Source organism: Nycticebus coucang, chromosome 9, assembly GCF_027406575.1.
Source record: "Nycticebus coucang isolate mNycCou1 chromosome 9, mNycCou1.pri, whole genome shotgun sequence".
Taxonomy (NCBI): domain Eukaryota; kingdom Metazoa; phylum Chordata; class Mammalia; order Primates; family Lorisidae; genus Nycticebus; species Nycticebus coucang.
The window spans coordinates 8,602,943-8,630,581 of NC_069788.1; the positions used below are offsets into that span (position 1 = coordinate 8,602,943).

The 27,639-nt window shown below is 40.3% G+C and overlaps 1 protein-coding gene across 1 annotated transcript in view; it reads left to right on the plus strand.

Moving 5' to 3' along the window:
* IMPG1 (interphotoreceptor matrix proteoglycan 1) overlaps positions 1-27,639 on the plus strand; it is a 163,033-nt gene that overhangs the window by 59,650 nt on the left and 75,744 nt on the right. Inside the window, 5 exon segments of the mRNA XM_053603577.1 lie at positions 13,348-13,406; positions 20,412-20,432; positions 21,780-22,024; positions 23,607-23,683; positions 24,782-24,864. Coding sequence (XP_053459552.1) covers positions 13,348-13,406; positions 20,412-20,432; positions 21,780-22,024; positions 23,607-23,683; positions 24,782-24,864 — 485 coding nt within the window.

Sequence of the window (27,639 nt, forward strand, 5' to 3'; positions counted from 1 at the left end):
AATGACCATCCTCTTCTAGCTTGAAAGGTTTCAGCAGAGAGATCTGAAGTTATTCTAATATTCTTTCCCTTGTAGGTTATGATTTTCTTTTGTCTGGCTGCTTTCAGAATTTTCTCCTTCATATTAACTTTAGTGAAACTGATTATGATGTGTCTAGGAGATATCTTATTTGGGTTGAGTCATGCTGGAGTTCTGAAACTGTCTGCTATCTGAATTTCAGAATCTCTTGGCATGTCTGGGAAGTTCTCTTTCATAATCTCATAAAGAAGGGACTCTGTGCCTTGTGAAGCCACTTCATCGCTTTTGGGGATCCCTATAAGATGAATATTGGTTTTCTTCGAATTATCCCAGAGCTCTCTGAGAGAGTGATCTGTTTTTGCCCTCCATTTCTCTTCCTCTTTGAGAGTTTGAGACCGTTTGAAAGCTTTGTCTTCAATGTCAGAAATCCTTTCTTCTGCTTGCTCCATTCTGTTACTGAGGGATTCTACTGTATTTCTCAGATATTTGAGGGCAACTTCTTGTCTCAATGTGGTCATTTGGTCTTTGAAGTTGTTGAATTCTTGAGACATCTTTTGGATTACTGCTTGGAATTCTAATTCAATCTTATTTGCTATCTGGATTCTTAGTTCGATTTCTGACATCTCAGCTATTTGTTTATGCATGGGATCTTGTGCTGTGTCTGCATTATTGTTCCTTGTGGGAGTTGATCTACTCTGATTATTCATATTGCCAGAGTTTTTCTATTGATTCTGCCTCATGATTGTTTTTCACCATTGCCTCTGGTCGTCCTCAGAGTTGGGGAGTTGTCTCTCCAAGATTAAACCCTAGTGGGATCACTCTATTGTTGCTGGATCTTTGTAGGGAGTGACCCTATGTAGCTCCTCTGGAGCTGCCCAAGCCAGGGAGTTATGGTTGTTGGAGCAGCTCTAGAGTGTGACACACCAAGATCCAGCAACAGGGCAGGGGATGGTGCACACAGTACTGGGAGTGCCTGGCACCCGGTGACTTTGTCACAGAAAGCCCAGGGCTCCAGAAGTCACTGGCCAGGAGAAGGCTCCACACAGAGGCAGGGAGGGCTACAGAGGGCATGGGGCTTCCAGAGTCCCTGGCCAGTCAGTTGGGCCGATGTGGAGGCAAGGAGAGTACGGGAGGGAGGACACGGGTTGTGTGACTCCCGAAGTTCCTGGCCAGGGCATGCAGAGGCCCGGTGGGCGTGGGGCACGGGGCCGTGCAGTGGCTGGTGGAGTCCCTGGCTCGGGCGGGCGTGGGTCACTGGGCCCGCAGTTGCCTGCGAGTCCCTGGCTGGGGCCGGAGTGTTGAGTTTGTAACCTGAGATGCTGCTGTATTCCTTGATCACTCCTAAGAGTTTTGTAGTTGAATCCCTGGTGTTTTCCAGATATACAATCATATCATCTGCGAAGTGTGAAAGTTTGATCTCTTCTAACCTTATGTAGATACCCTTGATCACCTTTTCTTGCCTAATTGTGATGGCTAAGACTTCCATAACAATGTTAAAAAGCAGTGGAGACAAAGGTCAACCTTACCTGGTTCTTGATCTCAGTGAAAATGATTTCAGTTTAATTCCATTCAATACGTTATTGGCTGTGGGTTTGCTCTATATGGCCTCTGTCAGTTTCATAAATGTCCCTTCTATACCCATTTTCTTAAGTGTTCTGATCATGAATGGATGCTAGATATTATCAAAAGCTTTTTCTGCATCAATTGAGAGAATCATATGGTTTTTGTTTTTTCATTTGTTTATGTGATGAATTATATTTGTAGATTTATGTATATGGAACCAGCCTTGAGACCCTGGGATAAAACCCAATTAGTTATGGCGTATAATTTGTTTGATGTGTTCTGGATTCTATTTGCTAGGATCTTGTTGAATATTGTTGCATCTATATTCATTAGTGATATTGGTCTATAATTTTCTTTTCTTATTGGGTCTTTTCCTGGTTTGGGGATCAGAGTGATTTTTGCTTCATAGAATGTGTTGGGTAGTATTCCTGATTTTTCTATATTTTGGAAAAGGTTGAGTAACATAAGTACTAGTTCCTCTTTAAAGGTTTGGTCGAATTCTGATGTGAAGCCATCTGATGCCAGGCTTTTGTTTTTAGGGAGATTTTGTATACTTGATGCTATTTCAGAACTTGATATAGGCCTGTTCAACATTTCTACTACATTCTGGCTGTCTTGGAAGGTGACATGCTTCCAAGTATTGGTCAATTTCCTTCAGATTGTCATATTTCTGAGAATAGAGTTTCTTGTAATATTCATTAAGGATTTTTTGAATTTCTGAGGGTTCTGTTGTTATTTCATCTTTACCATTTCTGATTGATGAAATCAGAGATTTTACTCCTTTTTTCCTGGTTAGGTTAGCCAAAGGTGTATCTATTTTATTGGCCTTTTCAAAAAACCAACTTTTTGATTTATTGATCTGTTGTATAATTCTTTTGTTTTCAATTTCATTTAATTCTGCTCTAATTTTGGTTATTTCTTTTCTTCTGCTGGGTTTGGGATTGGAATGTTCTTCCTTTTCCTGTTACTTGAGATGTCCCATTAAGTCATTAACTTCCTCTCTTTCCATTCTCTTGAGGAAGGCTTGCAGTGCTTTAAATTTCTCTCTTAGGACTGCCTTTGTGTTATCCCAGAGGTTCTGATAATTCGTATCTTCATTATCGTTTTGTTCCAAAAATTTGGCAACTTCCTTCTTAATCTCGTCTATAACCCAGCTATCATTCAGCATGAGGTTATTTAGTTTCCATGCTTTTGTATGAGTATGCAGATTCCTGTTGTTACTGAGTACAACTTTTATTCCATGGTGGTCCAAGAAGATGCAAGGAAAATTTTCTATTTCTTTAAATTTACTGAGGTTAGACTTGTGACCTAAGATGTGATCAATTCTGGAGTATGTTCTGTGGGCTGATGAGAAGAATGTGTATTCAGTTTTGTTAGAATGAAATGCTTGTAGATGTCTGTTAAATCCAGTTGTTGAATGGTTAAGTTTAGTCTAAAATTTCTTTGCTTAGCTTCTTGTTGGAGGATCTATTCAACACTGCCAAAGAGTGTTAAAAATCTCTGACTATTATGGTGCTGAAGGAAATCATGTTGCTCATATCTGTTAGAGTCTCTCTTATAATTTGAGGCACATTCTTGTTGGGTGCACAAATGTTAGTAATTGAAATCTCATCATATTGAGTGTTACCCTTAACAAATATGGATTGACTGTCCTTATCTTTCCTTACTTTTGTTGGTTTAAAGCCTATTATATCTGCAAATAAAATTGCAACACTTGCTTTTTTACTGCTTTCCATTTGCCTGGAATACAGATGAACATCCCTTCACTCTGAGTCTATATTTATCTTTTAAGGTAAGATGAGATTCTTGTATGCAGCAGGTATCTGGCCTGAGATTTTTTTTTTTTTTGTAGAGACAGAGTCTCACTTTATGGCCCTCAGTAGAGTGCCGTGGCCTCACACAGCTCACAGCAACCTCCAACTCCTGGGTTTAAGCGATTCTCTTGCCTCAGCCTCCCGAGTAGCAGGGACTACAGGCGCCCGCCACAATGCTTGGCTATTTTTTGGTTGCAGTTTGGCCGGGGCCAGGTTTGAACCTGTCACCCTCAGTATATGGGGCCGGCGCCTTACTGACTGAGCCACAGGCGCCGCCTGACCTGAGTTTTTGTATCCAGTCAGTCGACCTATGCCTCTTTAGAGGACAATTTAAACCATTCACATTAATTGTAAATATTGATAAGCCTGGTAGAATTTTGGGTATCGAGTTTTTTGAAAGTCCAGTGGACATTTTTAATTCTTTCACCACTGTGGAAGTTCCAATTTGATCAAAAGTTTCTGAGTGAGTTTACTTTTGTTGTGAAGGGTTACACTGGTCATTATGGAGAATAGGTCTGAGAATATCCTTGAGAGCTGGTTTAGTGATGGCATATTTCTTCAACATGTGAATGTCATTAAAGTATTTAATTCTCCATCATAAATGAAACTCAGTTTAGCTAGATACAGGATGCTGGGTTGAAAGTTATTTTGTTTTAGGAGATTAAAAGTTGATGACCACCTTCTTCTGGCTTGAAAGGTTTCAGCAGAGAGATCTGTAGTCATTCTAATATTCTTCCCTTTGTAGGTTATGATTTACTTACACCTGGCTGCTTTCAGAATTTTCTTCTTATTATTAACTTTGGCGAAATTAATTACAATGTGCCTAGGAGATAATCTTATTTGGCTTGAGTGGTTCTGGGGTTCTGAAACTGGTATCTGAATTTCAGAATCTCTTGGTATGTCTGGGAAGTTCTTCTTCATTGTCTCATGAAGTACAGCATCTGTGCTTTTCGAAGCCTCCATCTGTGTTTTTTGAAGCCTCCTCATCACCTTCAGGAATTCCTATAAGGTGAATATTAGTTTTCTTCGAATTATCCCAGAGCTCTCTGAGAGAATGATTCGTTTTTACTCTCCACTTTTCTTTGAGTGTTTAGGACCATTCAAAAGCTTTGTCTTCAATGTCAGAAATCCTTTCTTCTGCGTGCTCCATTCTGTTACTGAGGGATTCTACTGTATTTCTCAGATCTTTGAGGGCTACAATTTCTTATCTCAATGTGTCAAAATCTTTGGTGATTTTGTCTTTGAATTCATTGAATTCTTGAGACAACTTTGAAATGTTTCTTGAATTTCTAATTCCAACTTTACCTCCATTCTATTAATCTTATTTGCAATAAAAATTCTGAATTCCATTTCTGACATCTCAGCCATTTGTTTATGAATGGGATCTTCAGTTGTGTCTGCCGTGTCGTTCCTTATCTACTCTGGTTATTCGTGTTACCAGAGTTTTTCACTGATTCTGCCCCATGATTATTTTACACCATTTGGCTAGATGAGCAGCATATAAGGTGAATTTGGGTTGGGGGTTCTTGGAGTAATGATTAACCAGCCCTTTGCCCAAGAGCTTGGACTTGTGTCTGTACCTTTTCCCCTAGAGCTTTGCAAAGGACCCTTACAGTGCTATGGCCTGAGACACTGGGGACCTGCTAGGTGTGGTGGGGCAAAGTGGCTCTGTCTTATTTTCAGCTGGTCACTGTCCTGCCCTAGTGAATCAGTTATTCTGGTAAAAGGCAAAAGATTTATACGATCTGAAGAGAAACCAGAGAATGCATGGAAGTCTCAGCTGTGGAGAAATACCAGCAATTAAGTCACCCTGCACCCCACGGGCAACAATTGGAAAAGGAAAATCGAACCTTCCTACAACCACACACCCAGGGTACCACTTTGGATAGTCCTCAGGTGATTAGCCTAGTTCAAGAGTTCGAAATCAATTGTCCCAGTCAGCACTCAATCTCAAGTGGGAGAGTTCAAAAGGTCTCCAGCACCTAGATAGCAGGCATCTGCTGGTAGCTCGAGTATGACTCATTCCATTGCTCTGTGGAGTCAGAAGGACCCACCTAACAAATGAATTAGTCTGGGAATGTTGATGACTCCTTCCCTACCTTGCACCTCTGTCACACCCAGTCACTGGTAACCCTACAGGGCTGTGACCCAGTTCCCTCTAATGAGCAGATGTGCCAGGGGTCTGTGCCTGCCTGAGTCACAGGGAAATCTATGTCTCCTCATCCAGGCCACTACAATCTGCCACCATCAGCAGGGGAAGCTGAGGCCTGACAACCTCGGGTGCTTAATGGAAGCTGGGGTGGTTCACTTAGTTCCAGCCCTGCCCCTGATTGATGTTGCTGACTCTTCTATTTTCGCAGAATTTGTGTTTCTGTCCTGGCTATATTCCCCCATGAACCAAGTGCTGTTTGAGTTCACAGAAACTGTGACTCAGCCCCAGTCTGTGCTGCTGCCCGGAGCTGGCATGTCTGTCTCTGTTGCTCTCTGTGTTGGGGCGGGTACAGTTAGAGCTCAGACTCAGCTCTCAGTTCCTGCCTCTTTCCCTGTCTGCTTTTGTCTCAACTATGATCCCCTGGGGACCAGGTGCTTCTTAGGCTCACTAAAGCAGTCCTTCTGACTCCACTCCACCCTGGGACTATACCATCTCTGCACATCCCTGCCACACCCCACCCAGGCAGGTACCTCTTCAGGCATACCCTTAACTCAAGGGGCCTGTGCTTCTGTCCCAGATCTATTCCTCCAGTGGCTTCCACTGGAGAAGATGCCCAGATTTCTCTGGTTGCCCAGAGAGGCAGGGAGTATCTCTCCAAAATATCCCCAGTTGTGTAAGCACTATTGTTCCTGCTGCTGCCACTGCTGCTCTGTGCTGGGGGGCACCACCTCTCCCTCTCCCATATGGTTCTCTCAGTCCACCATCTTCTCATTTCATCTGTGCCACAGAATCAGCACAAACCTAAAATAGCCTATGCCTTGTGCACACCTCTCGAGAAAATGCCTAAGAATCTGGACTCCATGGGAGACAGGCTTCCAGACCTTGAGGTGAAAGTGGAGGGGAGTGCTGGGAGCTCAGAATTGCAGGTAGAGAATATATACAGTTTTATATAGTTTTATACCTGGCAGGAGCATGCCATGGCACACTGGGGAAGAAGTTCCAGTTTTTAGAGAGTCTCTCCCATGGGATAAAATAGGAGGAGACCCAAACTCTGCTGGCTTATTTGTAGAAAGTATACTGCATGCTATTCTCATGGGGGAGATGACTCCCATCCACTTGGTGATGGATTTTTGTACCTATTGTTTGTTTCTTTGGGGTCACAGCTTACCTCAGCAGAGTTGATGTGCGTTCTTCAACCTTCTCTCTTGGCTCAGCTCCAAACTATCAGCTTACTTGCTAAACTTCTGTCCTTTAACTCTCCTTCTGGACAGGAGCCTCTGTGGAAAGCTGGCTCCAGTCAGCCATCTTGCCTATGCCCCCCCATAATACTTTTTCTTTACATAACATTTTTATTTTTGCCATTTAATACATGATATTTTTTCTGGGTGATAGATGGAGGGCAATTCCATTATCCATGTCATCAATTACGAAATCAAGCAGCTTTTTTATGATGTCTCTTACGTCTCTGATCATAATCATATATCTCTCCTTGATCAAATTCAATTACTCTTCAACTCCCTACAAGATAAAGCCAACCACTTTGTGAGCACAGCATCTCAATACTGTGATATGATCCTTGCCTTCCTTTCCAGCCTCATTTTATACTGGTTCCTTTTTACTCCCCTCCTTTACACTACTAGCTTTCAGAAATACAAACTCTCTGCAAATTTTCCTCACTCTTAGCCTTTCTGTGTTCTGCCCTCTGTGTCTAAAATGCCACTTCTCAAGCCTCATTTTAGGGACTTCATCATGGAACATTCCCTCACTCATTCTGGGTTGAGTACCTCTCTGCTGGGCTTGCTAATACCTGGTGCCCACTGCTGGTACAACACTAATCATCCTGTCTCAAGATTATTTTCACACATCTACAGCCTTTACCATCTCTCTTTCTCACCTGCCACTCTCACTATCACCAGGCTATAAGCTTCCCCTTGAGAGCAGAGACTGTTCTCTGAAAACATCTCTGAAGCCTAATGTCCTAATACAGAGCTTGAGATGCAGTTAACTACTCAGCAGTTATTTGTATAAACACAACTAAAAATGAAGCATCCATGAGATTACATAACCATAAACTGCTTATCTCACTCAGTATGGCTGGGGAAAAGTAGGCCCCACTCCTCATGCTTGGAGAACTTAAAACATTCCTTCTCTCACCTGGAGAGATGAAGAAATGAAGCACTCATAACCTCCAACCTCTCCTCACAGCAGCGCTCTGTCAATAAAATGCAAATAATCCTTTCTAAAAACTTCAAAGAGAAAGAATCAGCCTGCAGTGTTTATGAACCAAAGAAGTACTTGGACATGGATTATTAGATAAAATGAATTAAAGAATAGCTTGTTAACGTTTCCATATTTTTCTTTGAAACATTCTTTTCAGAAAATCCTTAGTGCAGCTGAAGTAGCTTCAAAGTTGGATAATTGGACGCAGACTCTTTCCTGACTTGTTATCAATTTTCTAAGCACCTAAAACAACGTGATGTAGAATAATGCATATACATTGAGGCTTTTTAAAAACCTGAACGCTAGTCTTGTTTCTGCCAAAAATCATCCATGAGAATTTGGGGCACACTAGTTTTCCCTGGCCTTGATTTCCTCACATAGAAATTACAGAAGATGACCCCACAGTCCCTTTCCAACTCAATGGCTGGCAGTGCTCTTAATTCTTTATATATTTTATATATATATATATATTCTGTATATATTATATTTATATTATATATACATACATATAAACTCACTTAATTTTTCATGCAATCCTGTAAGTAATATTATTCCCCTTTTTAAAAGAGGAAACTGAGGCACAAGGAGATTAACATGCCCAGATAACATATCTATTATCTGACAGAACCAAGATTCCAACCCATGCAGCCTGGCACCAGAACACTCCTAACCACAGTACTATATTTCCTACTTTTCCCAAATATATATCTATGAGTAAATAACTATTGTCATCATTAAGTGGGCAAACCCCTTCTGGACTCTGAAAAACGTATTAGTCAAAGAAGAATCTGTCTCGCCCAGGCTGGTGCCATGTCATCCCCGCTGCTTCCATTTGCACCATCACCAGTTCCCCCAAGACAGAGCCCCCCTGCTCACAGCAGCTGTTCCCTCTCCAGTCTCCCAGGGGGGTCTCCCCTGCCCCCCAGCCTGCCCTGGAATAACCAATCCGTCCTAACACAGCCCCCCCCCCCCCACCGCCTGCCTCAGTACAGCCATTTGGGACTAATCAGGAATTAATGGACAGTGCTTAGTGGTAATTAAATTTCCACAATAAACCTAATGAGCAATTTAATACAAATGTCAAAAGGAATCGCTTAGTTGTTGTCAGGAGCTTTCTGCTGTGCAAACATTCATGAGGACTCAACACGGGCTGCATTTCTGCAGCCCTGTTAACTTAGATTCTGGCAGAATCTGGGAAGCCCTGTGCATTTAGCGTTATTAATAAGGTTAATTAGCAATTTAGTGGCTATTGCCCCATGAGTGGAAGGTCCCCAGAAGCTTATTTAGCACAATTAACTGAGGCTTTTGTCATCCCGTCCCTAGATGCCTTCTCTACTACACTCCTAAGCAAAGCTGATTCTTAATCAATGGCAGATGGGTTCAAAAGGGAGCAGGGAAAGGAGCGACAACTGCCCTCCACGTGAGCCAGGGCCATCCAGCCGGGAGAGGGGAGCAGCTCTCAGCAGTGCCTCCGGTTGTGGACGCTGATGCTGCAGACCTCCAAAAAGGCAATTCTGTGCTTAGTTGACTGTTTTCATGCATATAATCCAGAATGAATTGCATAGAATCGCAGACAGGACAGAGGGATGATTCAAGGGCTGAATCTCCTACTGCAGAATTTGCAGCTCAGGCTCGGTTCCAGTAGCTCAGTGAGTAGGGCACTGGCCACGTACATCAAGGCAAGTGGGTTCGAGCCCAGCCCTGGCCTGCTAAACAATGACAACTGCAACCAAAAAATAGCCAGCATCATGGCCAGCGCCTGTAGTCCAAGCTACTCAGGAGGCTGAGGCAAGAGAATTGCCTAAGCCCAAGAGTTTGAGGTTGCTGTGAGCTGTGATGCTACAGCACTCTACCAAGGGCAAAATAGTGAAACTCTGTCTCAAAAAAAAAAAAGAACTTGCAGCTCATACTTAAGCATTCAGTTCCAGGTGCTATCACTGGAATGGCATGACAAATTCCCAGTGGCCCCAAACCTATTTGTCCCAGGAGGCCAGGACAGACCTGAAGGTGTACAGAGCCCTTCCTGTCTGACCACAGAGTAAAAACCAGCTCTGCAGAGCCTGACCTCCTAGTTCTTCTCTGTTGACCCCATGATAGGGTAAGGATAGAGACTTAAGAAACCTCCTACCCAGGTTCCCTGCCCCTGACCTCTATAAGGCCTTCATCTTGTCCTTCCCCTCACTAGGTCATTCAAAAATGACCACCTGAAGGTTTGACCTGCCCTTGCCAGGCTCCATGCTGTGTGGTCACTGGGGAAATAAGAGAAAGTCTGGCCTTTGGCAGCCAGTAGTCCAGGAGGAGAGGTGGGGAAAACGAGCAGTGGCACCAATTCCCTGACTCCCTGCCCACCTGTGTGCCAGGCACTTCTTACTTGCTAGTTATTCCTTACAACAATCTTACAAGGTAGGTATTGTTTTTCCATTTTGGCTAAGGAGACCAAGTCTCAGAAAGTTCAGCAATACTCAAAGTCTTGCAACTAGAAAGTACTAAAACAGATGCTTAAACCCAGGCCGGCCTTCACAAGTATCTCCTTGTCACCCAAAAAGTGAGCCTGCCATCATCACTGCAGTTCCTTTAAGGAATGAAAACTATCTTTAGTGTTGGCATAAGAAAATATAATTAGAAGGCAAATCAGTCAGCTGGGGAAAAACTGTTCACGATGTGCTCCTGAGCCCAGTACAGGTGACTGGGGGGTTGTCTGTGCATCACTGCTCCAGGCCTTGGCGCAACAGTGCAGAATTGGCGTTTTATCTCAGCTACAGGGACAACACCATGGCATGTTGATGAGTTTAGAGAATAAAGAGATGCAGTCAACTCAGCTGAAATTTGCTGAGTCCCTACTGTGTGAATGATAATCTGCTAGAAAGTGGGAGGGAAACAAAGCTGATTCAGTCAAGGCCTGGCCCCTGAGGCCAAGAGCATCACCTCAGGGGGGATGGAAATGTACCTCACAGCCTTTTATGGGTGTACCGCAGTAAGTTCCAGGGTAGTCAAGAGGAAAACCCCCCTTGGGCAGCACCTGTAGCACAGTGGTTATAGCGCCAACCACATGCACGGAGGGCACAGAGGGTTCAAACCCAGCCTGAGCCAGCTAAACATCAATGACAACTGCAACAAAAAAATAGCTGGGCATTGTGGCAGGTGCCTATAGTCCCAGCTATTTGGGAGGCTGAGGCAAGAGAATTGCTTAAGCCCAAGAGTTTGAGGTTGCTGTGAGCTGGTGAGCTGTGACACCACAGCACTCTACTGAGGGCAACATAGTGAGACTCTGTCTCAAAAAACAAAAAAAAAAAAAAAAAGAAAGAGGAAAAACCCCTGAAACAACAGGCTGTGTGCCCTGCAAGTGCTTTTCAGTAGAGAAGATGTTGGCGTTGGCTTTGAAAACGGACATGGAGGGAGGTGGCCAATGAGCAAATGCATCTTGGACTAAGGGAAAATAGTTCACCAGAGGCTGGTGAAAGAGAAATGCCAGTTGTACGTGGGGAGGGACACAGGTCAGTTTAGTGTCAAGGTAGGGTGTGCTATTGGCCAAGGGGATAATGTTGACACGGAGTGTAAATGGAATGATAAGGCAACTTGGAGGAAAGGTATGAGTGTGCAAATATCATAAGGTCTTAAATGCCGTTCTAAAAAATTGGGCCTTATTCAATAGGCAGCACAGCCCAGCAAGGGATTTTTAGCAAAGAGCAACAGAATATGGAATGATTCCCTTAGCAAAGATTCCACTCAGGGAGAGACCGCCTCCCTTGCCCACACGCCCAGAAAGCCATTTCTTCTGCCTTCCTCGGTCACCCACACACATAATCCCATTTCAGTGGTGCAGGAACAGAGCTGATAGAGAGTACTGGCCCTGCATATAAGAAGGGCTGAGGGAGTGTGCAGGCCCTGCATGTGAGAAGGGCTGAGGGAGCGTGCAGGCCCTGCGTGTGAGAAGGGCTGAGGGAGTGTGCAGACCCTGAGTGTGAGAAGGGCTGAGGGAGTGTGCCAGCCCTGCATATAAGAAGGGCTGAGGGAGTGTGCCAGCCCTGAGTGTGAGAAGGGCTGAGGGAGTGTGCAGGCCCTGCGTGTGAGAAGGACTGAGGGAGTGTGCAGGCCCTGCATGTGAGAAGGGCTGAGGGAGTGTGCCGGCCCTGCATATAAGAAGGGCTGAGGGAGTGTGCAGGCCCTGCCTGTGAGAAGGACTGAGAGAGTGTGCCGGCCCTGTGTGTGAGAAGGACATTGTGGGAACGAAAAACGCTGGGAGGTTCAAACCAATAGGAATTGGTGGCTGCCTTGTGAGAGGCCATAGAGGAAAGATTTCTAGAGACGCTGGGCTTTGGGGCATGGAACATGCTGGAGCTCATCACCCTGAGGTAGAGAGGCTAGGACAAAAAGCAGATCTGAGAGGAACAGAAGGACTCCGGTTGGGGCAAATTTATTTAGTGGCAAATGTTGAAATACTCCTGCAGAAAACTCTAAAGCTATGTGTCAGGTGATTATTGAAGCCAAGGGAGAAAATGAAACCCCCCAGCAAGAAGGAGATTAGAGAGGGGACAGGGAAGAGAGGACAGGGCTCGTGTCCGCGCACCTGTTCAGCTTCCCCCTTCACCCTGTTCTGCCTCCCAAGCTTCACCACCAGATCACCAGCTCTTCCTCCTCGTCTCTCCTGCCTCCCAGCCTTCCAATGGGAAAGCTGGATGGGGCAGTGCAGGCCTATGTGACATATCCTCAGGGCTTCACACAGGCCCATAGTCAAACTTAAGGAATAAACCGGAGGGGCAAGACAAGGAGGCTGAGGGTGGCAGCCTGCAGACTCCTACTAATGTTTAAAGCAAAGTGTGGAGACAGGAATCAGGTGGAGCTAAGAAGACCGAGAGATTGGTCAGAGGGATGGAAGAAAAGCCAAGAAAGACCCGGGACTCTGTGGAGGATGAATGGAAAATGCCATTTGCAGAGACAGCGGCTTACAGAGAACCAGGAGCAGAAGCCAGGCTGTGGTGGGCAAGGAGGCTACTGGGTATAGCAGTTGTAAAGTATTCTGGTGACAGCCTCAGCAGTAAGGTCAAATTAATTTAGATTTCTTGTGGTGCCCCATGAATCTAACAACAAATCCAGTCTATTAGATGGGAATGTATTTCTACCATTTTATTTATGTGCAGCAGCCATGTTGAATGTAGTAATCCCTTTAACATTACAGATATTTTCTACATCATATAATGAATTCAGAAAATATTGTGGTTAAAATATTAGAGTTAATGTGGATAGTTATACTCAAAAAATATTATTACTCTGTGTATATAAGTGAAAATTCTATAGCTAAACGATTTTCCTCCAAATGCCACCTTGAAGTTATTTCATATTTTATGTAATCATAAGAGCAGGTCAGAACTATCTAATTGCAGATTTTTAATAAATAGCAAAATATTTTCCCCTGGGTTTCAGAAATAACAGAAAACAAAGATTTTTAACTTCATTCATCGTTTCAGTTTTCCATTTCCAGTTTCCCCCTAACTCATCAAAGCTGTTTAGGCTTTCTCAGTTGGGTAAAGATCTGACCCAGGAGAACCAAAGAATATTCAAAAAATTTCTCTCTTCCTGCAGATGCAAAAGGTATTCAAGAAACTTCCAGGATTCAAAAAGATTCATGTGTTAGGATTTAGGTAAGTAAGAGAATCAGACTCCTCTTAATTTTTCAATTTTTAAATTATTCTCTTCCTATCCTCTTCTTAAAAGCAGTATCATGACGAATTTTTTTCCACAATTGTTTAGCTTTGCAAAATCCTGCAAGCTGAATATGTTACAGATAAAGAAATTGTCTGTTTAGCACATAAGTCTAGGTAACTTTTGAGAGGTAAGAAAGAAGCTGTATTCCTTCCTCCTTACAGGAGCCAGATACTGCTCTCAGCAGAGGGTCCATCTGCTGTCCCTGCCAATGTTGTTATTAAAAAAACCTCTTAGGAAAATACCTCGGGAGAGACAGATCCCAAAAAGTGGCATTTGCCTTGGTGTCTGATTGTCTGGTTTCCTATCAAATGTTAAATATCATCACCATTTAAACAACTCGCACTGCCCAAGGGAGACACATGAACCTAATAAAAAATGGTCCCTAGAGTGGTGAGGGAGCTAGAAAACTGAGGTGAACGAAAGCAGGAATGGAAACAAAACTCCCCAAAATACACCTTTTATATTGACGACCAAACCATAGTAATGCATTACCATTCAAAAATTATTGACTTAAAAGTTTAAATAAAAGAAATAAAACCATAAAATAGTGCCACACTACAGGCAGGCTTGATGAGTCCCTGTGGCTTTGGCACAGGCTGGCATGTGTCCAGCAGAACCCCAACACTAAAGTGGGTTCATGATTTCTGGAAAAATTATTTACATTTTAAGTTCTCATTATTCAAAACATACACACGTGGGGTCATAATATGGTATTTTTTCAAACATGCCACAGAGTAAATATCAGCCCTGTGTGAGCTGAATGAGACTCCATGCCCTGAGAGGGATTTGTCAGTCTCACCAGAAGTCTTCCTGCTCCATCTCAAGGCAAGAAGGTGCACAGTGCCGGGGTTCTACAGACGCAGAACAAATCACGTTGGGGGAGCTGTCCTGGTGTTTGTTTCTTCCAAAGCAATTAGGCCCCTCTGATTTGTGTAACTCCAAAGAATGTAAATACCAAAAAGTAACAGTTATAGAAGATTAAACCCTTAACATATACTAAAGCAAACTCATTTTCCTTCATTTCAAGATGTTACTCTGAAGTATTCCACGTGAAATCAGATGGATGAGAGAAAAACAAGTGCTGACAGGAAAATATTTTACATAGGTGGCAAGGTCTTCTGAATAAATCACCACAGTTAAAGAACAAATTTCTAATTTAGAGCTAAAGGAAAGACATAAGAACAGTTCTCTTGGTGAAGATTCAAATGCTCACTATTCCTTCTCTTCAAGAAATGCAAATCTAATTTTTTTTTAAATCTATTTCAGAAGAAAACCAAATCTTTAGGTGATGAAATTTTGCAAGGTTAAAATTTTAAAGATATATCCCTTAAAGGTGATTCTTTCCCAAGTGTTTATCTCCATATAGATTAATTCTTATTTTTACCTAAGATGCTTATAAAGTAAGTTTGATCACATTTTCCCAATGATTTCATTATGACGTGAAGACTTTATCAACCAGAACATATCTTGACCCCTGAATACAATAAATGATAAGTTTATGAGGATGGCTAACTTTTGAACATTAATAACAATGCTTAGAATATTGTAAAGTAAACTTATTATGAAGAAAATTGCTTTCTTGTGGGGCCAAATACCCACGGAAGATCTAAAACCCTATGAGTCTCCTGCTGCTGTCTTTCCTCCAGCTCACTTCTATAAAAGCTGATTTACAATTTAACAAGTACTTTTATATCAGTGACCTCGTTTGATTCTCTCAATGTGATTGAGGAGTTAAGACATCTATTATTAACAAAATTATGGTATGAACAGTGAAAGATACACTTTAAATATTATTTTATCTCTTACAGCAAAAGTAGAAAACTATTAACAATCATTTAATATAATTGGAGGGTATACTCCTTCAATGACTTGTGCACAATAAAGCAGCTTTATTTTTAATAGGCAAGAACTAGAAGCAACCCAGACCTCCATCACAGTGCAATAGAAGAGCAAATTTTACCATGTTCTCACTATAGACTACTTCTTAACAAAGGAAGGAAATATTGGAAAACACACACCATGGGTACATCTCAAAATATCTGTGTTGAGTGAAAGAAGCCAAGTGAAAATAGGATTCCATCTATGGAAAGTAAAAACTGATCTCCAGTGAAAGAAAATGAATCAGTAAACAGATATTTACAGAACACACTACCTGGGGAATATACATTCTTCTCATCAGCACATGAAACATTTTCCAAGATAGGTCATATGTTAAGCCACAAAAGAAGTCTCAGCAAATTTTAAAAAACTGAAATCTGGTGTGCTCTTACCTAACAGGCACAATATATGGGTATGTGGCACACCTCCTGGCTGAGGGGCACAACTATGACCTGGACGCTAACACAAGCAATATAACAAACACAAGCAATATAACCTAATCATTTCTATCCTCATATTAATCTGAAATAAAAAAATTAATAAACAAATAAAAAATTGAAATTATGGGCTCGGTGCCTATGGCTCAAGCAGCTAAAGCGCCAGCCACATACACTTGAACTGGCAAGTTTGAATCTAGCGTGGGCCCACCAAACAACAATGATGGCTGCAACCAAAAAAAAAAAAAAATAGCCAGGCATTGTGGCAGGTGCCTGTAGTCCCAGCTACTTGGGTGGCAGAGACAGGAGAATTGCTTAAGCCCAGGAGTTGGAGGTTGCTGTGAGCTATGATGCCACGACACTCTACCCAGGGCAACACTTTGAGGCTCTGTCTCAAAAAAAAAAAAAATTGAAATTATGTCATGTACTTTCTCAGATCACACTGAAATAAAACTGTACCTCAATTTCAAGAGGAACTGTCAAAACTACACAAATGCGTGGAAATTAAAACCTGCTGCTAAATGATTGCTGGGTCAGTGACAAAATCATGATGGAAATTAAAAAACCTTTTCAAATTGAACAACAAAAATGACACAAGCTACCAAAAAGTCTCTGGGATACAAAAAAAGCAGTGCTCAGAGTCTAGTTCATACACTAAATGCCTACATCAGAAAGACAGAAAGATTACAGATTGAATAAACTAATGTCCCACCTCAAGGAACAAGAGAAATAAGAGCATACCAAACCCAAACTAGTAGAAGAAAAGGACATCAAAGATCAGAGCAGAACTAAACAAAACTGAAACAAACAAACAAAAAATACAGAAACAAATGAAACAAAAATTTGGTTCTTTGAAAAGATTAGCAAAATTGGTAGACTGCTATCTAGATAAATAAAGAAGAAGAGAAAGGATTCAAATAAGTTCAATCAGAAATTAAAAAGAAGATGTTACAACTGATACCGCAGAAATACAAAATAACATCTAACAATACTTTGACAACCACTATGCAAACGAACTAGAAAATCTGGAGGAAATGGGTAAATTTTTGGCAACATACCATCTCCCAAGCTTGAATCAGGAAGATATAGAAATCCTAAACAAATCAATAATGAATAATGAGATTGAAGTAGTAATTAAAAAAATCTCCCTTTAAAAAAAAATGCCCACATCAGAGACATTGACAGCTTAATTCTACTTATCTACCAAGAAGGACTGGCACCTATCCTACCAAAACTGTTCCATAACATCGAGAAGAAAGGAATCCTCCCTAGGTCATTTTACAAAGCCACTATCAGCTTAATACCAAAACCAGGAAAGGACACACAAAAAAAGAAAACTACAAAGCAATATCCCTCATGAACATAGATAAAAACTCCTGAACAAAATACTAGCAAATCAAATTCAATGGCACATCAAAGAGGGAATTCCCCATGATCAAGTGGGTTTCATTCCAGAGATGCAAGGATGGTTCAATATATGCAAAGCAATAAATGTGATTCATCACATAAACAGAATTAAAGACAAAAGCCACATGATCATTTTAACAGATGTAGAAAAAACATTTGATAAAAATCCACCCCTTTATGATAAAAACCTCAACAAACGAAACATAGAAGGAAAATTCCTCAAAATAATAAAAGTCATATATGACAAACTCACAACCAACATTATACTGAATGGGAAAAAGTTAAAAGCATTCCTCTAAGAACTGAAATAAGACAAGGCTTCCCACTGTCACCACTTCTATTCAACATAATACAGAAGTCCTAGCCAGAGCAATCAGGCAAAAGAAAGAAAGGTCATCCAAATCTTAAAAGAGGAGGCCAAGCTATCCCTGTTTGCTGATATTATGGTCTTATAGCTAGAAAATCATAAAGATGACTCCTTCTAAAGACTCCTTGAATTGAAAATAAATTTAGTAAAGTCTCCAGTTACAAAATTAATGTACCTAAATCAGAAGCATTTATATATACTAATAATAGTCACACTAAGAGTCAAATCAAGAACTCAATACCAGTTTCACACTAAGAGTCAAATCAAGAACTCAATACCATTTACAACAGCTGTGAAAAAATAATAAAATACCTAGGAATGTACTTATTCACAGTGGTAAAAGCTCTCTACAAGAAGTTTAAAACACTGATGAGAGAAATCATAGATGACACAAATAAGTGGAAAAACCTCCCACACTCCCGGATTGGAAGAATCAATATTGTCAAAGTGTTCATACTGCTTAAAGTGATTTACAGGTTGAACGTAATTCCCATCAATATACTTGCATCATTTTTCACAAAACTAGCGAAAAAATCCTGTTTCATATGGAACCTAAAAAGAGCCCAAATAACCAAAGCAATCCTAAGCAAAAAGAACAAATCTAGAGGCATCACATTACTTGACTTTAAATTATAGTACAAAGCCATAGAAACCAAAACAGCATGGTACTAAAAGTAGACATGATACACTGAGGAAAGGATGCCCTATTCAATAAATGATGCTGGGAAAATTGGACAGCCACATGCAGAAGAATGAAACTGGATCCCTGTCTCTTACCATATACTAAAATTAACTCAAGATAAATTAAAGATCTCAATGTAAGACCTGACACCATAAAAATTCTAGAAGAAAATATTTTTTAAAAGACTCCTTTGGACATTGGTCTAGGCAAAGAATTTATGACTAAGACCCCAAAAGCAAATACGGCAACAAGAAAAATAAATAAATGGGACTTAATTAAACTAAAAAGTTTCTGTACTGTGAGGGAAATAATCAACAGAGTAAATAGATAACCTACACAGTGTGGAAAAATATTCATAAACTATACATCTGACAAAGGACAAGTATTCAGAATCTACAGGGAACTCAAAAAAGTCAGCAAGAAAAAAAAACAAATAATTTCATTACAAAGTGGGCCAAAGACATGAACAAATTTTTTTCAAAAGAAGAGAAATAGCCAAGAAACAAATGGTAGAAAAAAGGTTAATGCTACTAATAATCAGGGAAATGCAAATTAAACCCACGATGAGATAGCATCTTATACTTACCAGAATGGCCATTATTAAAAAGTCAAAAAGCAACAGATTTTGGCACAGACACAGTGAAAAGAGAATGCTATACACTGTTAACAGGAATGTGAATTAGTATAACCTCTATGGGAAACAGTATGAAGATTCCTCAAAGAAGTAAAAGGAGACCTACCATTCAATCCAGCAATCACATGACTGGATATCCACCCAAAGGAAAAGAAGTTATCGTTCAAGAAAGACACCTGCTCCTGAGTGTTTATCACAGCACAATTCAAATTGTAAAGACAGGGAATCAACCTAAGTTTCCATCAGTTAATGAGCGGTTAAATAAAATAAGGTGTATATAATATATTCCATGGAGTATTACTCAGTTGTAGAAAGGAACAAAATAATGTCTTTTGCAGCAACTTAGATGGCACTGAAGACCATTTTCCTAAGTGAATAATCTTAGCAATGGAAAAACAAATACCACACACTCTCACTTATAAGTGGGAGCTAAACAATGGGTATATATGGATATAACATGGTATAATGGACGTTGAAAACAAACAAAAGAGGAGGGTAAGAGCTGGGTGACGTGGCTCACACCTGTAATCCCACACTCTGGAAGGCTGCAGCAGGTGGATTGTTTGAACTCTGAGCACCTCTTGTAGTTGCAGAAGTCAAACATGACTTGTATTCATTTATTGTTGTTGGGACATACTGAATATTACAATTTTAATGCAGTTTTTTCCTTTCTTAAAATGTGTGCACATTTTTTGGCACCCTCTGCACATGCCCAAAGGAAAGCAAAATGTATTCATCAATTTGGTGACCAAAGGGACTTTTCTCAGGCACAAGCAAGTGGTGGCAAAATGAGCCCAGGCTCGAGGTCAGGCAGAGCAGGGTCTCAGCACTGGCTGTGCCACTTTGCAGCTGTCACTTTCCCACTCTGTTCCCTCTTCTTGTCTGTGAAGTGGGGATTATGTTTTTGAAAAGTTCTGGTGAGAATGCACATAAGCTGCCTGGTGCTCCCTCCCTCTCAGTAGCAGGTGGTGGTTTTTCTTGTGAGCTGTCCCAGGGTGAATAGACCAATCCCTTAAAGTTTACTGACCACAGCTATTCAAAAAATAATCAGTCAACAAACCCCACTTCCAGGGTTCTTCCTTAGAAAATTACCTTCAGGAACAAACTAATCATTTAATGTCATTCAGGAGGTAAGAAATCCATTTAAAAAACAATTTTCAAAAAACACCTGGCACCAGCACCACCCAAAATGTAAGATTTCTAGGATATATTTGCAACCTCTTTAAGAAGAATATGAGGAAATCAGGAAGTTTGCAAAGACCACTAAAAGTACATACAATCTTTGAACTAAAGCTGAAACCCTAAACAAAAACATATATGATGTTTAATTTCTGAGATTCATATGGCTCTCAAAATTTCCATTTGAATTTTAATGGTAGTTTAAATGTTAAGTTTCCTTAACATTTTGTACAAACAAAGAAACAACTAATGGGACTAGGTCTTCCGTGTATGTGAAATAATTCATTGACTATCTCTATAAATGTCATAAATATTCTTTCTCCCTTGCATGCTCCTCTTGTGTTTGGTGCACTGAAGACCAAAGAAAGAGAAAGATGGGTAATTTGGACTTATTTTTCATGTTTTGAAATATGGCATATTCCCCCCTGCAAATTTAAAGGCTGGTTTTGTACAAATAATTTGTATATATAATGTCTGAAATAAGTCAATGTCTTTCTGATGCTTTCTTATCTAAATGGAAGTAATTGATGAATTATTCAGTAGTTAAAAAGAACCAGTCTAGTCAAAGCCACTGCTTTATATGCAAACATTGACTTGGTCAGGTGGACAGGATACTATAAAACTCGGGTCTCATTAGCAAAGCATAAACGCACATGTCTGTGGTACAAGCAAGCCTGAGCTCTTTCTTAAACATCATTTGCAGTGGAAAGTTGTGTGTCTGAATGCACACACACACATGCAACCACCTTAAGCCTGGAGTAAAGCAGAGAAACTAATTTGCTCCTTGGTTCCAAGGTCAATATGAATTAGAAAAAGGACTCCTCTTATCTTGGAGAGCTCAGTCATAAGAACCCAATTTTTGCTCCATTATTGACTACCGAAATAAAAAACTGTACAGTCTGAACGATTGGGCGGGCTGAAGCACTGGCAGAAACAGACATTGTCAGTTCCTATGGCCTTTCAAACACTTCTGTACCCCTCTGTGTGGATTTATGACATGAATTCAAAAGCTGATTCTCAAGGACAGGGGCATAGAGAATCCTGTTTCATTTTGACATGCTAACAAGCATTGAATTAATAAATATGGTAATAAATACAGTTGATGTGTACTATCTCCCTCCCTCTTTTCTCACACCTTCCTTCTAAGATGTTATTTTAAAAGCGGGTTGAGGAGAAAGAGTGTTATGTTTCACTTAGAGTTTTTTTTTTTTAATTAAAAAATACTCCTTGGAACAGAAGTAGAAGAGAAATAGTCTTAAGAAATGAAGCTGTGACTCGGTTACAACATATGTATCCATTGTCCCACTGCCGTATTCTACACTAGGGGAGTTTGTGCAGGGAAGGACCCTTCATCCTTCTTCCTGATGGGCAATGCATCGCTTAACAACACCAAGAACACTGGTCAGTACCAGCAACTCTTTACAATTACACGTTTTCAACAAGACCTAAAGTAAAAATCTATGGTCACTGGATTCGGTAGGTAGTCCTTCTGCTAACTGGACTTAACGCCCCGGTAAGCATTCTATTTCAGAATTATAATATGTGTCAATTCCTTTATTTTCACATTTCAAATTTCTGATAAATATTAAAACGTTTTAAAGTGGGATATGCTTTAAGGGCCCATCAAGAAAGAGGAGGAAGCTGTCCTGAGCTTTATAGCAATGTAGTGACTCTTTTTACGAGGTATCTAACAATGGTTTGGGGGGTGTCCTCTGCCGTCTACAGTTCAAGCTCCACAGAGATGCGACTTACAGCCACCTTTAAGAGAGACAGCACAGAAGCAAAGAGCCCTGCAAGTGACCTCCTGTCTTTCGATTCCAACAAAATTGAAAGCGAGGGAGTCCTTCGTGGAACTGTGGAGGACAAGCAACCTGAAATCTCCCTCTCAGCTGTAGACCTCAAAAAGCTCATCCGCAAAGTACTGGAGGAAGAACAATCCCTGGATGTGGGAGCGATTCAGTTCACTGACGGTCAGTCGGTGGTCACACTGGGCAGCGTGAGGGTCTCGTGGAAACTGTCTTTTAACTTGGGCCTTACAAAGCCAGTCATTACTGTGATAGGCACATCACGTATGATTCCATATCTGTCTTCCCTTGCTCCAGCCTGTGTGTCATTTGATGAGTCTTTGGTAACTACTTTATACCAAGGATAGTGCTTGGAGAATTCAAGGGTTTCAATTCAACCCAGATGGACCATGGTCAGCCCGGGGATCTCAGGCAGGGAGAACCACCATGGTTCCCCTGCACAACCAAAACACATTTCTGCATCTAGTAAATTGGTCGGGTCCCAGCAGGAAACAGATGGCACATTCAAATTATGAAAATCTGAGGAGATTTTGATAAAGGGACTATTTATACAGGTTTGCTTGCACTAAAGGATTAGGGCCCAGAAGCAGCAAAGCCTCATTGCTATATCCAGGCCCAAAGGGCTGCCTAATAATCCAAGCATCCCATAGACAGAGGGCAATGAACCGCTGATATAGACCACATTAAGTCAACCTCCTGGGGCAGAAAGTAGCAGAGAGAGAGGAAGGGACAGTAGATGTAAACAAATCAGCAGGATAATCAGGCCTCCTCAGCATCCTCAGAGGCTACCTGGGGGGACCCAGGAAACTGGAAGTCCTCTACACTCAGTAAAGAGTAAACCAAGTGGACAGGGAAAATGACATTTCAGTACAACATGAAACAGTCATTCTCTCTTTGACAGTGCTGTTTTTCTGGTTTAGATAGGCAACTCTTTTTTTATCGTTGTTGTTTTATTTTTTGTTATTTCAAATTAATATGAGGATACAAATTTTTAGGTTGTATTGTTCTCACTTTGAAGGTAAAGTTCAAGTTATAATAGAGCCCTTCACCCAGGGGGCGTGCTGAACACCCTCACGTTATGCACATTAGGTGAGATCCCACCAGTCACCTTCCCTTTTCCCCTCTTCCCTTTCTTTACTTTCCCTTCCCTTCCCCCTTGCTGGACTATATTTGTGTTTTATCATTCATGTGGCCATGTAATTATGTATATATTGGTTTCATATTAACTCTTAACACTGGACAACTTCATAAATGCCTCTTGGGAAGCAGGGACAGAGGAACATATAGACAAGGAAAGGTCAGCTTCAGACTCATGCCCGAGACCATCTGATACTGTAGGTTTGTGATTTTTGATCCCTCGCAGGTGATCTGAAAATCAGGCTTTAAGACAGAAGTGGGTATTCCCAAATGGTCATTAGTTCCAGTATTTATTCTAGCCTTTTATTTTTTATCAGCTTAGTCATATCCTCACAGGTCTAGCCAAATAGCCATCCTTCTTGGTCCAAATCTGTAGAATAAGACTGAATACCCCTAAATCCCACTGTAATAACTACTCTGACCACATAAGCATGCAAGGTGCACCCTTCACATTTGTCCTTCAATATATTAATCACATTAATGACTTTTTTATTGTAGTGCACCTTAAGGATTAGTTGTTGATACATTTTTCAGCCTTGACTATTTTATTGCCCCAACCACAAAAGAAAAAATGAAGATACACCCATACCTTGTGATTTTTCACCCACAGAAATTGTTGGATCTCTGCCAGTTTCCAGTCCTGACACCCAATCAGGACTGCCTACGCCCCTTGCTGATATGACAATGGTAAGTGAGTTTATTGTCCTGATGTTCATCAAATAGGAACAAAGTCTCAAAACCTTTCATCAAAAAATAAATCAGCTTAAGGACTAAATGAGCAAAAAATTCCCTCTGCAATGCTAATTATAATTCTTCTCTGTTTTTATAGGCAATACTTGGTTAACCCACTTTCAGTATCTATATTAATAAAATATAGTCCAACTTGCATTTCAATATCCTAAAATTCAAAGTTTCCTTTACTTACATCTTTGCTTCAGTTATAATCAGGATGTGCTCATTTTTGATAAAGCAAACACATTATTATGAACTGAAAAGGATAATTAAAGCAGAATATATTATTTAACTACGACTTTCAGAAATAAATAAATATAATTCATACTTTATAAATTAGATTTTGAATTCTGAGGGTCTTATCTATATATGTTTTTATGGAGGAGTTGACACATACCAATTAATAGCTTAGAAAGTAAAAGTAATAAATGTAGTAATATTTTTTGTACTCAGTTTAAAGCTATGTTTATTTAATTTATGCCAGAAGTTATCACCAGTGTTGTCATACATAGAAGAGCTGAGTAAGCTCTTTTCCTTCTTAAAATGAAAGAATTCACAAATTCTAACATGATTAACACAATTCAAAGTATTTTCATTATTATAAAGCCTATTTGCGCAGACTCAGTTATCCAAGAAGCCAATAGATCATATTTTACCACTAGATCAATGCCATCAATGCATGGTTTCCTTTTAGAACAACTTTCTACATCAAAACTTTCCTTCATAGTAAATTCAACTCAATTACAAAATGATTTGTTTAAATTTAAGTGAAAATAAAAACAAAAAAATGTCCCATCTTAAGATCTTTCTTCTTTTTTTAATTTCAGGTTAATGTAAGGGTACAAACAACTATGTTACAATATTTGTATTTGTTATGTAGAGTCCCTATTGTAGTTGTATCCCACACCCAAGAGGTGTGCTGTATACTTTTACATGGTGCCCATTAAGTGTGAGCACACCAAACCCCCTCCTCCCCTCTCACTCTCCCTCATTCCCCTCAATTGAATTGGATTGAGTTTTTCTCTTACAATGTCTTTCAAATTCATCCTTCAGGATGCTACTTTGAGTCCTGAACTTACCCTGGGTGAACCCACGGTTGAGACAGTGGACAGAGCAGAGCATGGTCTACCTGGTGAGTTTATTCCCACAAAATCTGTGCTAGATGACAACATCCTAGTTGAGGAATCCATTCATGACCCTGCCTTAAAGACCAGTGCAAAGCCATCCTTAACTCAGGAGAAGGTTTTCTCTCACCAGCATTTACAACTGAAGAGCAACTCATAGAACCACCCCCTTCTGGAGGGAAGAACATGCCCACATCCTTCCTCCAGCTCTGGTTCCCTATCCCACAGCCAACACTTGCAGCTCTTTCCTGGTGGCTCTACTCAAGGAAGCAGAAACCAAAGCAGCACCCACTGCTGCCCACCCAGAATAACAGTCTCTTCTGAGCTTCCTGACTTCTGAGCATTCTTCAGCACAGGGTAGATCATGATCATGAAAGCGTAATACATACAGGCCTTTACAGTTGGCATGTACCTTACCACATGCCTCTTACAGGCTAGCCGTAGATGCTGTCTGTTCTGCTGCAGGTGTTTCTTTAGTCCAAATTAGCACATATGTAATTGACATACATGAAGAAAGTCAGTAAACACTGACTTGTATTGTTGATCTACTTTTGAATCCCAAGGTTAATTTTTGAGGCAATAGAATCAAACTTTCTCATGGTTAAAGAGAAAAATTTAGCAATATATGAAGACTTTGGGTGGAGGAGACTAAAAAATACTACAAAAGAGCCTTTTTTAATGCAAAAAGTAGCTGATTTAGTGGCTCCAAGAACCCCTATTCTCTGGAAAAATAACAAGTTAAAATATCTTTAAGGAAACAGGAGCCCCAGGATACAAGATTGATAAGGATACATTGCAATTCTAAGAGCAAATGCCAGTGGAGATGTGTTATGGGCAGTATTTCTAATAAAATTATTATGATTTTATTAGGGCTCTCTTTTAAAATTCTACAGGTTTTGATCAGTTTGCCTCAACCCCATTTTCCTCATAAACCCTGTGTGCAATTAGTATGCAATTTTAGAGAATGCCGAGTTTTTCAAGAACGTAAATATGGCATGTTAGAAGAACAATCTGTACAAATTGGATTTGGTTTGCATGATTATCAGTGAATAAATGTTCATTTACCAACACCGTTTCTTACTGTCGTGTTACAAACCAGTTTTACAATTACAAGCTTAAAACAATTACTTATTTTGTCCACATGTCTGAAATTTGGGCAGGGCTCAGTAGGGACAGTTCTTCTCTGCTCCATGCTGTGTCAGGTGGAATATCTCAACTGGCAATGACTCACCTGACTGGGTAATCAGTGCTCACCCAGAGCTCATGGCTTGGGGCCTCAGTCCTTCTCTAGCCAGGGTCCTTCCACAAGGTAGCTTGAGCTTCATCACAGATATCGAGCCCACCTAGATTCAAAAGGAGGGAACTTTATATCTTGATGGGAAAAGTTTTGAAGACTTTATTGCCATTTACAATTAACCACAATCCATATCAACAAGTTTTTTGAGTTCCAAATCATTTTAGAGTTGCTTAAATAAAACAAAACTTAGTGAAATGATTGCTGATATGCAATGCTATCTGGATTCTTTTCTTGCCTTATATCATGAAATTTTCTTATAAGATCAGCATTCCAGGTAGATTAGTAAAAATAATAGTCTACCTACTATGTAATGATGAAAGCCTTATCATATTGGCAAATTACTTTACTGTTTTCATTTTATTTATACCTTCCATCCACTCATGAATACACCATAGTACACCAAAGTTGGAAGAAATCTTAGAGATAATATAGTGAAGCCACTATGTTTGGTTTGAGAAAACCAAAACTGTAGTTGTGAAGTACCTTGCTCAATGTCACACTGGCCTCAGAGACAGGACTATTGTTCAAGTTTCTCCCTTCTATTGTACTATATTTGACTTAAGCAATACTATCCTTAATTAAAATACACATATATCCTTAAACTTGTTTTGCTCTCAAACCACAGCCTCTTCTCCTTTATACTACTCTCTCGATTTTTCCAAATAGTCTAGGCTTCTGAGTCTCTGCTATCTTACCTCCTAATCACAAGTTTTCACCTCTAACCACATGATATTGGAGCAGGACTTTCACAAAAGTCACAGACAAATTCCTCACTGATCAATTTAGCAGCCTCATTTTCATCTCCATTGTATTTGACATTTCTGGCACAAAGCTCTTGTCAAGTGCTCCCTTCATGAAACCCCTTCATCTGGCTTTCACAACATGACCCTTTGTGTTTCTTCTCATATTTCCTGACTACCCCTTCTCACTTTCCTATGGTGTGGCTTGTAATTCGATATTTTTAATTTTGTTTATTAATATCCTGCCCCATTAAAAAAAAAAAAAAAGATTTGTAGGCTGCAGTGGGCTAGGATCACACCACTGCACTCCACCCTGGACAACAGAGTGAGACTCTACCTTAAAAAAAAAAAAGAGAGAGAGAGAGAGAAATGGAAGAAAGAAAGAAAAAAGGTTTTGGACATGGAGACATGGATATAATACATAAAATTTTATTTTAAAGAATCGAAAGAAAAATGGAAGAGAAAATAAAGCAAAGACCTCTCTTTTCATGAAATGAAAATGTTTTAGAATTAGATAGCAGTAGAGAAGGCACAACATTATGAAATTAATAAGTGACACTGAATCATTTGCTGTAAAATAGTTAATTTTATGTAGTGTTTCTCCTCAATAATTCTTTTAATCAGACAATGCTATAGGGAAAATTGTATACAAAAAAATATCATAGAGTTCTGTAATTTTGCTTTACGTGGTTCATGATTTGGCTCTTAGCTTCTTAGCAGGCTGTGCAAAGAGGAAAATATGATCAATCC